The 16,569-nt window shown below is 39.6% G+C and overlaps 1 protein-coding gene across 1 annotated transcript; it reads left to right on the top strand.

Moving 5' to 3' along the window:
• The first annotated feature begins 505 nt into the window (after positions 1-505).
• LOC134203392 (sodium-dependent nutrient amino acid transporter 1-like) lies at positions 506-16,159 on the top strand. Its single transcript, XM_062678262.1, has 6 exons — positions 506-766; positions 14,027-14,559; positions 14,615-14,989; positions 15,053-15,416; positions 15,480-15,741; positions 15,811-16,159. The coding sequence occupies exons 1-6, from the start codon at positions 677-679 to the stop codon at positions 16,059-16,061; spliced, it is 1,875 nt and encodes a 624-aa protein (XP_062534246.1). The 5' UTR covers positions 506-676; the 3' UTR covers positions 16,062-16,159.
• The last annotated feature ends 410 nt before the right edge of the window (positions 16,160-16,569 follow it).

Below are 16,569 nucleotides of genomic sequence, written 5' to 3'. Positions count from 1 at the left end.
ACTAGCCTACAAAAAACGAGACGGCGCCGGCTTTCACTAATTACATTGTAATTAATGCATTGTATATTGTTGACATGATGTTGTTTTGGCGGGGCGCATCAATGTTTTTTTTTGTAACAGAAGAAAGCATGAATTAGGAGATAAGATGATGCCTCGTTGGAAGAATCATTTTTAGATATTTCCAGAAATTGATCTAGATTGAGCTAAATTTAACTTAGTTAATCCTTACGAAATGCTGTTTGTGTAAAAAGAGTCCGAAAATTCAACACTTTTATGATAGCAATACTACGTACCATGCGCTTCCACCGCTTATCCGGGTACTGAGTAAAAGTGAACAAATGGCTAACGCTGTTATTATTAGGAATGAATCCCTTCGGTTACATGTTCTTTGACCAATCCATATTGCATATGCACTCTGTAAATATTTCTTAGAATTCATAGAAGCTCATTCAATCATTGAGCTAAATGCATTGACCGATGCAATGTTTCCGTTAGTGCAGTGGAAACATCGGTTGTGACTGGTGGTTTCTCCCGTTGAGATTGAACTTCATTTCGAGAGAGAGGATCGTTGTGACCAAAACTCGGGAGCTATCTATTTCGAATAAATGTAAAGTGAACAGCTTTTGCAACCTGTGGAAAACTGCATAAGTGCCAGGTATTTGTGTGAAAAGTCATTATGATAATCGAGGAGAGCAACGCAATGCTCCCCTTTTGCGAGGGAGTCGCAAAGATACAGTGCACGAAAAATAACGTTGGCGAGTCACAGGTTAGTGGTTGATGCAACAGGTGGTTGCACTTGCTAGTAAAGAGTTGTCATCTGAGTAAATAATTGAAAACTCAGCGGGAATCAATTACACGTGTTTCCGGTGCATTTGGATATTCAGAAACCTCATTAGGGGAAAACATCATGAATCTTTTCACAGAAGTGTCTCAAACAATGATGAAATTTTGTCTGACTTTTCGTGATCTGTGGAAAATACGTGAATATGTACATTTCTTATTGTGGTACTTTCTCAGTTTGCTATTTACAGTTATTTCTCATTAGATAAAACCCGATCGGTTTATTTTTTTTTTAAACTTCTACTAGCGTCGGTTTATCCTACGAGAAGCGCAATAGCCTATTCAGATTACGCCATTTATGTTATGATAAAGAGGAACTTGATGCCAATGCTGATACATTCGATTTTTTGTCATCGCCTTAACACGTAATAAAGCTCGTTTTAACGTAAATTGACCTTAGTATGCAAATAAAAACAATCGACTATCTTTATCTCATTCAAGCAATTGCACTATATTCGAAGAAAATTTAATAAAATATAAAAATTATTCAATTGTGTGATTACAAATATTATTTTTCCAATTATTTCCACTTGTCGATAAAAAGAACACTGAAAATGATTTCAATTAGCAAACGAAACTCGTAATTGTTGGTACACAAAAGTTTATACCAGCAGATGGCAGATTTTAATACAGTTCTACCTTGAAACCTGGCCAAATCTGTATAAAATTTTGGAAAATACTGTTTCAAAATATCGTGCAATTATGTATTATTTTAATCCAGTATCTGTATAAAACATATTTTTTTTATTTTTTATCGAAAGCATGCAGAATTGTATATGGCGCGGTCATACACAAAAATTGTGAGATTTGTTTTCTGGGGGTGTAAGTAAACAAAAGAAAAATGTTTGTTATCTTATTATGTTGTACCATATTTTTGTGTCATTATACTTTTTAACGCTTTTTTTATTGTTTTAATATTCATTTTGAGGCAAAATATTTCGAAATATCAAACGGTAATTGAATAATTGTCAACATTGCATTGGTGCCAAAAGAACGTAAAATATAGTAAGAAGAATTCTCATTTAAATCCATTGGTGCAGCAAATCCGTAATACCTTTAAGGTGATTATACAACAAAGCCAGAAATCGGCCATTTTGGAAACCACGTGCATTTTTCAATTATTTTTCAACAGCACGAGCTGGGAGAACCGTAACACGCATGAGGCTGAAACGTTTTCTGGATCGTTTGTTTACTTATTCTGAACAATCGACTTAAATGTCTGCACTGAACGAATATTATTTATTCATTATTTTAGGCTTTTACACAGAAAAAAAATCCGTGGTAAAACTACTATTTTGTAGACTACGCTCTGTTTTTAAAATTACCATGGAATTTCAGTTAACTTTACCATGGTTTCAGAGAAATTCACCACTATTTCAGTTCATATGACAACATTCCACTTGGCCACAGTAGATTTTTACTGCGCGCATGGTAAAATCAAACGGGTTTGTTATCTGCTGAAAATCGTCGGTGCATATTCTTAAAATAACCCTCGGAATGGTAGTTTCGACTGCAAATTTTTTTTGCGTGTAGAAATGGGAGTAGAAAAACATGTGGTAAATATAAAATTCGCCACTAGATTCATTGTATAATCTCCTTAAGTTTCTAGTAACGAGCATTTAAGCACATTCTTTTTACTATCCTTTAAGGTTCCCTTTCTAATGACACGGTTGATTTGAGTAAGAACCGAAATCAAGAATTCGTATGCCACCCTATAGCACAAAATGGGAAACAAACAAAGTAAGATTTGACAAGACGAGACATGCAGAATGCCCGACTAGAAGGTCATATCAAAATTATATCGTCATATGTTATTATGTTATACTAAGTTTATTAAACAAAATTTATTAGAAACTGTTAAAATATCAGATACTTAATAGTAATACTTAACCGTACCCTTAGTGGAGGTAGCACCAATAGTGGAGGTAGTGGGGTTTTAATGAGATTTATCATAATTATACACTTTACGATGGTTTCAGTTGATGCGTCGAGCTTTAAATATCATGTTAAATGCAACTTATCTAAAGATTTCGCTTGAAAAACTATTGAAAACAATGATTTTCCTTAACAAAATTGACTCCCTTGCACCTATAGTGGTGCAACTGTACCAATAGTGGCGAGTCTCATAAGAAACCAATGGATAGCACCATTATAGGAACCAAAATTAATTTTTACCGCCACTAAAGGAACAGTGTGGGGCCCTCCTTAGCCGTGCGGTAAGACGCGCGGCTACAAAGCAAGACCATGCTGAGGGTGGCTGGGTTCGATTCCCGGTGTCGGTCTAGGCAATTTTCGGATTGGAAATTGTCTCGACTTCCCTGGGCATAAAAAGTATCATCGTGTTAGCCTCATGATATACGAATGCAAAAATGGTAACCTGGCTTAGAAACCTCGCAGTTAATAACTGTGGAAGTGCTTAATGAACACTAAGCTGCGAGGCGGCTCTGTCCCAGTGTGGGGATGTAATGCCAATAAGAAGAAGAAGAAGAAAGGAACAGTGTACCCATAGTGGTGCAAGCAATGTTTGGTAATTGTCGATGTTAAATGACATCTATCTCATTTTTGTTAGCAAATTTATTAGTTTATCTATTGACTAAGATATTAAAGCAATGAATTTCCCATAATTATCAATTTTTAAAAAATATTTTCGTTTGTGGATCTACTAATACCTCCACTATTGGTACCGTTCCCCTATATTGTTTAATGTGCAGATGAAAATTTTTACATGACGTGATAGGAATCCAGGTTCTCAGAAATGAAAAGTTAAAAGTAAGAAGTGCGAAATTTGAAGTGAGCAGTAAGAAACGAGAAGTGAGAAGTGAGTAGAGGAGAGTGAGAAATGAAAAGTGGGAAGTTATAATTAATAAGTGAAAAGTAAAAAATAAGAAGTGTGAAGTGAGATGTGCGTAGTGAGAAGTGAAAAATTAATTGTCAGAAGTGAGAAGTGCAAAATTGGAAGAGAGAAGTGAGACGTGAGAAATGAGGAGTGAGAGGTGAGTTGCGAGAAAAGAGTAATAACGAGAGGTATGAAACAAGATTCTTAGTCTTTCCTTTTTCTTCTTTTGTCTTTCTGTCTTATATCCCTCCACTCCCTTCTCACTACTAAACATCTCGCTTCTCACTTCCCAATTATCATCTCACTTCCCAATTATCATCTCATTTCTCAATTCTTGTTTCTGTTTATCTCACTACTCACATCGTTCTTCTCACTACATAACTATCACATCTCACTTCACACTACTCATTTATCACCACTGACCTTTCATTTCTCACTTTCCACTAGTCACATGTTATTGCACATATCTCACTACTCAATACTCACTTCCATTTCCCAGTACTCAGTTCTCACTACTCTATACTCATTTCGAACATCTAATTTTTCACTACTCGGTTTTCGCTGTTCATTATTTACTTCGAAAACTCACTTCTCACTTCACTTAAAACGAAAACAAATTTCAACTATTCGATCAAATGGCATCGAAGGTCCCTTCAATATCGTGTAAGGAGAGTTCACTGTATGACAAAATCTGGTTACACCATTTCAAAGCGAACGACTACTAAGAACAAAATTTTATCATAATAAGTTATAAATATCACACATCGTGTTCAATTGTGTTCAGTTTTTATTATGCTATTGTAGTCGGGGAGACAAGACGTAACAAGACAATATGATAAAAGGAAGACTAAATTCAAGACAGGAGGAGACTATCGACGAGAGACGAAACGGTAGATGAGACAAAACGAAAAACGTAACGAGAAATCACACAAGAAGGGAGATGCTATGACAGACAAAACAAAACGAGATAAGAAAGCAAACAAGATGAAGATGGGACGAGAGGCGAGACAACACTAGACCAGATAAATCAAGAGACTATACTGAAGAGAAGACCAGGCCAAACCGAGAAATAAGCTCGAGTAGCACAACTTGCATATGGGTTACTGTAACTTCTCTACAATATGTGTGCTGTTTGGGAGAGGTACTACAAAAGAAGACATGAGAAAAGAGAAGAGCCGAGAGGGGACGATACAAGACGAGATGTGACGAGACTAGAAAGACAAAACAAGATAGAATACGAGTATAAAGGCGAGACAGGATATAACATGTGGAACAATGGAGCGAAGAGATGAAAGACGAGACGATGAACAAGAGGTGAAACGAGGGACGAGAGGAGACTAAATGAAAATCGAGAGATGAGAAATTGACGAGAGACAAGATTAAACGAGACAAGAGACAAAATTTGAGACCAAACCAGATGATTCGAGGGATGATACACGAGGCCAGGTGAGGAGATAAGCGTGACAAGACGAGACCGAACGAGAAACGAGACAAGATTGAATGAGACAACAGACGGACCCCAAGCAACACGCATATTGTACACGTCACAAGTGTTTTTGTTACTCGTATACGACCTAAGTCATCCATGCAGTTCGCTGCCAAATGCGGTGACTTTTTTTTTTCACAGATCTATTATTGAAAAACGGCTGAGTTATTGGCTGTTACTTCCTGACCTTTTCTCGACCACAGACAAACAGACGTATCAGTTTGAACATTTTTCTGAAAAATCATCGCTCAACTCCTATACCAGCATCTTACGAGTATGTTACACGAAACAATGTTTCGTATGACATTGTCACCAGAAGGCGCTGGAGTGAAATGTCAAACTCGAAGAATAACGATGCTAGCGCCTCTAGTTGCAATCAAATTCAAATTGATCATGGTTGATGTTAAATTATCTAGTGTTACGCCTGTTTGTCTGTGTTTGAACTGACCCCCCTATCTTAATGAAAAACGTTTTTCTACGTTAAAAAGTTGTTGAGACAATACACACGAAAAATAATGCCCATGATTTGTCGTCTATTTGTAGACCACTATCACCTTTTCTCACTAAATGGCATAGTCTCGGGCAAACTTGTTGAAAAAGAACCATGTCTAACATTGATAGCGTAATTTCCCGCATCGCTATTTTAAAATTTTTTCATTATGTTTTTGTGTGTATCGACTTACATGTTGTCTTTTACCTTCTCTTATTTCCGGTCTCGTCTTTCGTCTATCGTTTCGCTTTACCTTCGTCTCATCTATCGTTTCGTATCATGACTCGTCTCACTTTATATTCGTCTTGTCTTTCGTCTCGTCTCATCTTTCGACTAATCTAATTTCACATCTCACCTCTCCTCAGATCCGCCAGGAATTTCTCCAGAAGATCTGCCAGGAATTCCTCCGGAAGTTTAGCTAGGAATTTCTCTGGAAGATATGCCAGTTTCGCCAGAAATTAAGCAGGAAATTCCGTCAGGAATTCCTCCAGAAATTCCGCCAGGAATTCCTCCGGAAGCTCCGTTAAGAATTCCTCCGGAACGAAATTCTTCCATAAAATCCTTTAGAAATTCTTCCCTGAAATCTCCAAGTAGCACAACTTGTTTCACTACCGAACATTTCACTGTGTACAATCTTTGCGTATGCGCCATCAAATATAACTATCTTCCAATCTAAAAAGCGGAAGGGGTGGAGCCTACGGAAACATCCTTCGATTGCAGTAAAATTGCAATAATGTTGTAAAACACTACACCGGATAAAATAAAATAAAAATATAAAACTGGACAACACTTCACCACAGCACCATAAAACACTTCGAAGGGACTGCATGTTGACTCACCATAAAAACCATACGATTATGAAGTTTTGTACTCGGGTTTCCTGTTACTTTATTGCACCATCACCGGAATGAATTGCGAGTTGTCGAAACGTTGAACGATGCTATATCAAACATGAAGATAAACTCAACTTATCTGTATCTTAATTTAAACAAGCATTGAAGTTACATGGTAAAATATATGCAACTTTATGATTTTTTTTTCATCTCTGCAACATGCAGCGCAGTATTCTTTTGGTTTTTTGTTTCAAAATGCCAAACGCGTACTACATTGCCATGTTAATGAAACTTTGATCACAATTTGAACGTTTTTGTCATCTTGATGCAACTTTTACGTGCTTTGATGTTATTCCAGTGGCTTTAATGAAATTGAATAGAAACAAGGTGCTTTTAGGAAGATGTTGCGTGTGCTACTAGGGTGCTTCAAGAATTCCTCCGGGAATTTCCCCGAAAATTGTACAGGAAGCTCTTTCAGCAATTCCTTTGAAAGCTCCTACTCTTTAATGGTACTTAGCGTAGAATGCCTTCATAGTATATGTTCCAGATCATCCAAGAAATCTCTGAAGTAAGGCCTTTAGGTCTACACGCATTACTAGAGGTCGATGGAATTTTTTTTTTCAAAATTGGTACATGCTCTTTGTGATTCTTAGAATAGAATGTGATCACTACATATGTTCTGCGATATTTAAAAAACTTCAGAAGTAAGGCCTTTGAGTCTACACGCGTAACCAAATATCAATCAAATAGGTTCGAAAGTGGCAAATTGATACATATGTTCTGCGATATCCAAAAAATCGCTAGAGAAAGGCCTTATGGTTGATACGCGTTACCAAAGGTGTACCAGCTAGTTTCTGAACTCTTTGTGATCCTTAAAATAGAATATTTCTCAACATATAGTTCCAAATTAATTCATGAAAAAAAAATGTTACTTAGGTCCTTTTGAAAAGTTAAGCGAGAATTGTGTTATTGACTTTTAGCATGTACATACGAAGGTTGGCAAATGCTGGGTGAAGCATACCATTGGTACTTCGCGTACCTGAAGGAATAAAATAGACCTCATCCAGCGGTCCTCTGCCTCTTACTCAGCAACTCCTATCCCTACCTCCTCGTGGCGCTGACCGGGATACGAGCAACCATTTCGACAACTCATAGGTCCCGAACCATTTTGTGGTAAATCTGCGTGTATTCTTCGAATGGAATTCAAATATTGGGAACATTCTAAAATAGAGGACATCTGGAAAAACACCTTGATTGCGAGGCAGTCAAAACGTTTCATCACACCAAACGTATTTATCATTCGCAAAATTTTAGATCTTTCCAAAAAAGATCTTAACACATACACAGGTCTTATAACAGGCCATTGCTCGAGCCGATATCACTTGAAGCTGTTAAGAAAACTTCAAGATGATGTATGTCGTTTCTGCGGCATACAAGTAGAAGACTCGAAACATCTGTTATGCCATTGTCCGGCAATTTTTAAAAAGAGATTACAGTTCTTCAACCAGAACGAAGTTTGGTGAACAAGTTCCAATATGGTAGTACGATTCATCAGAACCATAATACCGCATTGGAATATCGCTGGTAGTCAAAGTAACGCAATTGCTCTAAATAGTAATGATGCGTCAATTTGACAAAGCTAGATCAAATGGGGCATATATCACAATAGATCTAATAAATGGTCGCAGTGATTAAAATACCCAACAAGGGAAAAAAACAACCCCGGTGGGAACTATGGTCGTATGCTGACAGATAAGGGGGTGGGGGGTTGCTCCTCTCCGGAGGCTCTTACTGAGCGAATGTTCTCCATGTTGAAAGCGGCTCACAACAGTGTCTGTTCTCCATGTTGGGGGCGGATGATCATCGTCCGAGTGCCAGAGAGGGACTCTAAGTGAAACTGTGCACCATGGTCCACCGGAATTAAGGAGGATTGGTCTTCCGAAAATTTAGGGGAGTTGAAGTCAGGCTTTGCAAGCCTGCCTTTAAAAAAAAACTCATGCAACGAACAATCAACAAGAAAATGCGGACCGGAACCATCGGCGAAGACCACTGCGACGAAAACGGACTAGCGATTGGAAACTCGGTTCGTAGAACTGCAAATCTCTCAACTTCATCGGGAGCACACGCATACTCGCCGATGTGCTCAAGGACCGTGGATTCGGCATCGTAGCGCTGCAGGAGGTTTGTTGGATTGGATCGAGGGAACAGCTTCCATAGTGTGGGCAATATGCAAAGACGCGTGATCGACTGGTGGCCGATCAATGAGAGAATGTGCAGGTTGAGGATCAAAGGCCGGTTCTTCAACTTCAGCATAATCAACGTCCATAGCCCACACTCCGGAAGCACTGATGATGATAAGGACGCATTCTACGCGCAGCTGGAACCTGAGTACGACAGCTGCCCAAGCCACGACGTCAAAATCATCATAGGGGATTTGAACGCCCAGGTTGGCCAAGAGGAGGAGTTTAAACCGACTATTGGGAAGTTCAGCGCTCACTGGCTGCCGAACGGAAACGACCTACGACTAATTGATTTCGCCGCTTCAAAAAATATGGCCATTTGCAGTACCTACTTCCAACACAGCCTTCCGTATCGGTACACCTAGAGATCACCACTGCAAACAGAATTACGAATCGACCACGTTCTGATTGATGGACGGCACTTCTCCAACATTATCGACGTCAGGACATATCGTTGAAGCAAGCTGATATCGCCGGTTTCGTTGACGGACGCTCGACAACGGACCAGAACTTTACTGTACGGCAAATCCTTAAAAAAATGCCGTGAATACCAGGTCCCAACGCACCACCTGTTCATTGATTTCAAGACGGCATACGACAGTATAGAAAGCGTAGAGCTATGGAAAATTATGGACGAGAACAGCTTCCCTGGGAAGCTTACCAGATTGATCAAAGCAACGGTGGATGGTGTGCAAAAGTGTATGAAGATTTCGGACGAACACTCCAGTTCGTTCGAATCGCGCCGGGGACTAAGACAAGGTGATGGACTTTCATGCCTGTTGTTCATCATTGCGATGGAAGGTGTCATGCGGTGATCCGGGTGTAATAGCTGGGGTTCGTTTTTCAACAGATTCAGTCAATTTATTTGTTTCGCGTATGACATGGACATTGTCGGCCGAAAATTTGCAAAGGTGGCAGAACTGTGCACCCGGCTGGACTGGTGGTGAATGCATCGAAGACAAAGTACATGCTTGTGGACGGAACCGAGTGCGACAGGGCCCGCTTGGGAAGCATTGTTACGATTGACGGGGATACTTTCGAGGTGGTCGGGGAATTCATCTACCTTGGAACATTGCTAACAGCTGATAACAATGTTAGTCGTGAAATACGAAGGCGCATCATCTGTGGAAGTCGATCCTACTACGGGCTCCAGCAGAAACTGCGGTCAAAAAAGATTCAACACCGCACGTGTGCAAGAAGACGGTGTGTGGCGGCGTAGAGTGAACTACGAGCTCGCCCAGCTCGACTGCGAACCCAGTATCCGGAAGTGTACGATGGGCAGGGCATGTTGTAAGAATGCCGGACAGCAACCCTGCAAAGATGGTTTTTGCATCCGATCCGGCAGGTACGAGACGGCGTGGAGCGCACGAGCGAGGTGGGAAGACCAGATGCAAAACGACTTGGCGAGCGTGGGGCACAGGATGGAGAGATGTGGCCTCGAACCGTGTATTGTGGCGTCAAATTGTTGATTCAGTGTTATCTGTTTAGATGTAAACGAAATAAATGAAATGAATGTACAGACGGAACGAGAGGAGAGACTATATTGAGGAGATAACAAAGGAGACGGGACGAGACAAGACGAGGCGAGAGAAGAAAGGCGAGACGAGACAAGAGAGTAGATGAGAAATGTTTGGACATTATTTGTTTGGATTTCAAAATAATGCGTGTGAGATTTTAGTTCTTTGAAATATGTTGCACATTTCTTGGTAGTGATATAGAAGAAACCAAGTAAAAAAAATAAGAAGACAACGGACGGTGTTAACGTTATACGTTATACGATTCACAATATTTTCATCTTCTTATACTTGATACAGCTCATGATTCATGCGTCTGCGCCATACACCATTTTCTAGTTTCCCTCCGAGTATTGTACGCAGCACTTTTCGCTCGAAAACCCCGAAAGCTCTCCGGTCTGCCTCTTTTAATGTCCATGCTTCATGCCCATGAAGGGCCACTGGTAGAATCAGAGTTTTATATAGCGCAAATTTCGTTTCCGTCTGCTTGTTGCGGGGCCTAAGCTGGTCACGTAATGCGTAAAAGGCCCTATTCGCCCTTTTCAATACGTCTTTTCACTTCACGGGAAACGTCATTGTCACAAGTCACAAGCGTTACAAGATAAACAAATTCTTCAACAACTCCAAACACATTCCCATCAAGCACTACCGCAGCACCAACAGCACTAGGGCTTCCTCTATCTCTACCTGCCACCATGTACTTTCTTTTGGTAGAGTTAATGGTTAAGCCTATCCTCGCCGTCTCCCTCTTCAATGGGACAAAAGACTCCAGTACTGCTCTGCGATCGATTTCAATGATGTCGATGTCGTCCGCAAAGCCTAGGGGCATATGCGACCGTGTGATGATAGTGCCGTTCCTCTGCACGCCAGATCTCCTAATAGCGCCTTCGAGTGCAATGTTTAACAATAAATTCGAAAGTGCATCACCCTGCTTCAATCCATCTAAGGTCACAAACGAGGTTGACACTTTGTCTGCAATCCGAATATGTACTTGATTTCGAGCCATCCAGCGTTGCACGTATCAGTTTAATCATTTTCGCCGGAAAGCCATTTTCGGATATTATCTGCCACAGCTCATTTCTCTTCTGAATCGTATGCTGCTTTGAAATCAATGAAAAGATGGTGAGTGTGCAAGTTGTACTCCCGAAATTTATCAAGGATCATCCGCAGGCTAAACATCTGATCTCGTTGATCGGCCCTTACGAAAACCTGCCTGGTATTCGCCGATGAAGGACTCCTCAAGCGCTCTCAGTCTGTTAAACAGGATACGCGACAGGATTTTGTACGCCGAGTTCAGAAGGGATAGTCTGTGCCCTTTCTTATAGATTGGGCATATGAGGCTATTAAACCAGCCGGCAGGCAGTTCTTCATCCTCCCATATTTTCTGGATAATGTTGTGGATTGATTGATGCAGCTGCTCACTTTCGTGTTTGAGATATTCGACCGGGATCTCGTCCTTCCCAGCAGCTTTACTGTTTTTCAGCTCGTTTAGAGCCTTCTTAACCTTAATCTGATTGATGTACGATACGGAAAAAGTTCTACATATTTCAAAGATTATTTAGTTTTTGTTTGTATATTTTCGTTACATGTATCTATCACTTGGCGAACCTGTCCGATCTCGCTCGAGTTTTATTTTCGATCTGCCAATCACATTCTTGATTACAGCGTCGCACACTAGATCGAATTCTGTTCGAGCTTGATGGTTTTCTCAAGAACTCATTAATCCGTTGCATTTTGACTATTTTCTAACCTTCCCCATCAATTTGATCATTTATTGGTATGTACAAACACAGCTGATCCCAAGACGAATCGATTAGTTAGGGAATCATGCAAATCGGTTTATGCGTTCTTGAGTTATATTTCCTCAAGGGAAATGCAACTCATTTTTATGTATAGAAGAAAGAAGAGATAGAAGATATAGTTCTGAACTATTTCCGTAGTATTGCGGGAGGCATTTCCAAGCGCGAGAAACCCGATGCTTACAGCAGGAAAAGACATTTTATTTGTCTATCGTTTGCTAAAAAGCTACATATATTAATTAGTTTACACAGTTTAATACAAATTGAAATAACTCACAATTTCGGTGTCGCACTTCCTTGCTTAAAAATACCTCCACACTGTTCGTTCTAATTACTAGGGGTGTTCAAGTAATAATTTAAAATTAATCAAACTAAATACATTGCGAAATGCAAGACCGTATCGTACATCAATCAGATTTTGATTACATTTTGTCTTTAATTTATAATAAGAATATTAAAATTTCTTTTCTATCAAAGTTAACATCGTTGTTTGTCTTCTTGTTATTTTTGCTTGGATTTTATCCTCATTCTTCTTTTTTGAAAATACATGAAAATTTCCAAACATTAGATTCGTCATGAAATTCAGTAAAGATCAATATAGCATTGGTTTTATTGGAACTAATTTAGCAATATTGCCTACGGTAGTATAAATCAACATTATTCTAATAAAGCTAACGTAGGTTGATCATTCTGTTCACTGATGCGACATACGATAAAAAACTGTGACCGGAAACTTTTTACCGAAAATCTAAATATTTATTCAACGGAGACTATGCAAATTTCCACAGAATGTCGGTTTTTCCAGTCATAATTTTTTTGCACCTTTACTAGCGCAAAACTACGTCAGTTGGCTCGTGGTCAATTGAAGTGGCGTCATGACTGCAACGCTTTGCATTTTTGCTGTTTGATTCATACAGTTCAAAATATAACGAAGAGGGTGACTGTATCAAAAGTGGAGGAATTAGTAAACTTACAAAATGCAATGATTCTAAATATGTATTAAAAAGTAAGTATAAAATTGAATTCAAAGAATTTATTTTAATTTGTTAAGAAATCATGATTTGTAGCAATTTATAATATAAGAACATGGATGATCCGAAACTAGCAGTGCTATGTGAATAATAATGTTAAGCTTTTAAACTTTAAAGTATTGTGGTGGTACACTAAGTGAATAACAGTGAATAATATATGGGATAAATGAATAAATAAATGACTTTGAAAAATATTTACATATTTGTTTTGTGTAAATTCCAAGGATCAATATTAATTATTTTTCTTTTTTGTTTGTTGAGCTGACCTAACATATAAATCAATCAACGTTTGTAAACTAATTATTGCCACTTCAGGTGCAATTACCCTACGTAGATCAACTTCCAGCTGAGCTATGCACGATGGCAGGACTGGTGGGACGGACGGTTCAGTTATGTCGTCGTCCGTCACGCCGTGCCGATCGATTGTTTGTTTTCATTCCATTATTATCGGTCCTATGCCGACAGCTGGCAAATGAATGGAAGTTACCGTTTTCAAGTTCAAGTTCGTATAAACATGGAGACGGGTGGTATGTTGCAAGCTAATGTGTTGGGGTTTCACTGCCACGGTTGCATCGTCTGGTGGGTGTTGCAATCGTAGATTGACGCCATGTGCGGCGCGGTATTGGTCGGTAAATTGATACAACTGTGTTGATTTATTTGATGGCGTGAGAGTATTGAGAGGAGAAAGCATCCTCATTTTAATTTTCTATGCATTTTAACGTCTCAACCTGAGTTGAGAGATGGCTCATTCACTATTCTGGCATTATTTGGCAACGAAAAGAAATTTCTTCCTGTAATATGTAGGGGATCCACGCGATGGTTAGCTCATTCTGCGAGATTATTATGCAATGGGATGAGTTAAACTTGGCAACTAGTCTGGTCACGTGTTTTGTTCGGTTTTACCGACGAAAACTTTCCCGCCGCAATTACTAAGCTGATGTAATTCGTTCATTGCAGAACGTCAGTCATCCTGAAGCGGTAAGCGTTAGCGTGTATACCTCGCATGCACTGAGTTCAGAATCAAGTGGAACTGTTCGCGAGAAGTGGACCAGAAACATCGAGTTCTTACTATCGTGCGTTGCACTGTCCGTCGGATTTGGGAACGTCTGGAGGTTTCCCTACACAGCGCTTAACAATGGAGGTGGTGCGTTCGTTGTCCCATATTTGGTGGTACTGCTGGTGGTTGGACGACCTCTCTATTACCTGGAGATGATTGTCGGGCAGTTTTCTAGCAGAGGATGTGTGAAAGTGTTCGACATGTGTCCGTTGATGCGAGGCGTCGGTGTGGGGCAGACCATAACGATGTTTACGATAATCGGATATTATGCAGCACTGTTGTCACTGGCAATACGCTACTTCGTTGACTCATTCCAATATACCCTCCCGTGGTCCGTTTGCCAACCGGATTGGGATTGTGTGGATTCATCCAAGGCTTCAATTCACATCTCCAATAGTTCGACAACGAAACCGTCTGCTGAGTTCTATTTCACGTGAGTTGATCTTCCCATAATTGAAATTTTATTTGATTTATCGATTCAATTACAGGAGGGTTGTAACCAATCATTCACCGGATCTCAACAACGGTATTGGGATACCAAATTATCAACTAGTACTGTGTCTTCTGGTCAGCTGGATATTAATAACAGTGCTAGTCATCAAGGGAATCAAGAGTTCCGGAAAAGCATCCTACTTCCTGGCAATATTTCCGTACGTAATTCTTTTCGGGTTGCTCATTCGATCAGTTACTTTGGATGGAGCTTTCGACGGAATCAAGTACTTCATCACTCCTCAATGGGGCATGCTTCTGGATACCAAAGTGTGGTATGAGGCCATTTCCCAATGTTTTTTCTCGCTAACCGTAGGACTGGGAGCAGTGATTGTGTATTCTTCGTTCAACAACTTCTCCAACAATATCTATCGGTAATTGTTTATAAAATTAATCTTAACAACATTTTAAACATTCACATCCAACTCATTTTTCAGCGACGCAATGATTATTTCCTGGTTGGACACCTTCACGTCGATGCTGTCTGGGGTGATCGTATTCGGCGTAGTGGGAAACGTAGCCTACATTACGAAGAAGAACGTTACGGACGTTATGAAGGGAGGTCCCGAGCTGACGTTCGTTGTCTACCCGGACGCACTCGCCAAGATGCCCACGTGGCCCAATTTTATCTCGATGATGTTCTTTTTTATGTTCATTCTGCTGGGCTTGGGCAGCAACATGGGAATTGTGACGACAATTCTGACCTCAATCAAGGATCGGTACCCGCGTGTGACGATTTGGAAGGTGGTCGTCGCTATCTCTGTGGCAGGATTCAGCTGCGGTTTGGTGTACATCTCACCGGTGTGTTTCACTAACACATAATTCAAATCTTAAGTTATTTATTCAAATATTATTTATTTATAGGGAGGATTTCATGTGCTGGATATAGTTGACTACTATGGAGTAACGTTCCCTACTCTAATATTGGTGGTTCTGGAGACCTTCACATTCTGCTGGTTGTACGGTGTCGATCGTATATGCATAGACATAAAATTCATGCTCGACATCAAAACTGGTGTCTTCTGTAGGGTATGCTGGGGTTTTTTAACCTTGTCGATTCTACTTATTATTACATGTATGCAAATATTTCGATATGAAGCAAAAAAAGTTCCTGTGGGATATAACGGTAAGTCCTACAGATTTCGATATTTTTATTTAATGCTTATCAATAATAATTTGAAATTTTACTTTTCAGCTTTCGGTTGGAGTCTCTTCGGGGTTACGGTTCTACAAGTTGTTGGTTGGGCCATCTATACCACTGCCAAGCAACCAAAAAGCTGCAGCATTTATGACAACATGCGCGGTGCTATTCAACCAACCGTAGACTGGGGACCGGAATCAGAAAAAATGAAACGGGACTACGACACATTGATCGCTAACTACAAAATTGATAGGAATAGAGTGGAAACACTGCGAGCCAGACTTTTTAATAAGATTTTTAAATGAATACCCAAGTATTATTTCGTACATATAAGCCCTATAGAGAGAAGAATCTCATGCATAATTATATTATTAAAACGACCAATAGTACAAATAAAATCTGTAACTAGATTGTTTTTCTATACTTTCATCACCGTACACGCTAAAATTAAGCTATTTAAAATTTAATCTAATCAGACTAATCTGCATCAGAAACGGGACTATTAAAATTTTGAGTAAAAGATGCTACTACAAATAGAATGATGATTCGTGAAAGTTTGACATGGCCTTCCATCATCTTGTGTCACGACTGATGATAAACAAATTAACCTATCTATCTGAGTACAGTTTGCAGCAAACAGTTTAAGCAGTTTAAGCGCAATCATCATTTTAGTGAAGTAGTATATTTTACTCAAATTTTGAGTAGTCCCGTTTCTGGTGAAAATGAGTAGAATTCGACTCAATTTTGATTGTTCATTTTTAGCATGAGTATTCATGTCCCAATCATAACACACTTGACGACTACTTCTAAAAT

The sequence above is a fragment of the Armigeres subalbatus genome, unplaced genomic scaffold, assembly GCF_024139115.2.
Source record: "Armigeres subalbatus isolate Guangzhou_Male unplaced genomic scaffold, GZ_Asu_2 Contig1836, whole genome shotgun sequence".
NCBI lineage: Eukaryota > Metazoa > Arthropoda > Insecta > Diptera > Culicidae > Armigeres > Armigeres subalbatus.
The sequence above is the reverse complement of the archived record's forward strand: the minus strand, read 5'-3'. Positions and strand labels throughout refer to the sequence as shown.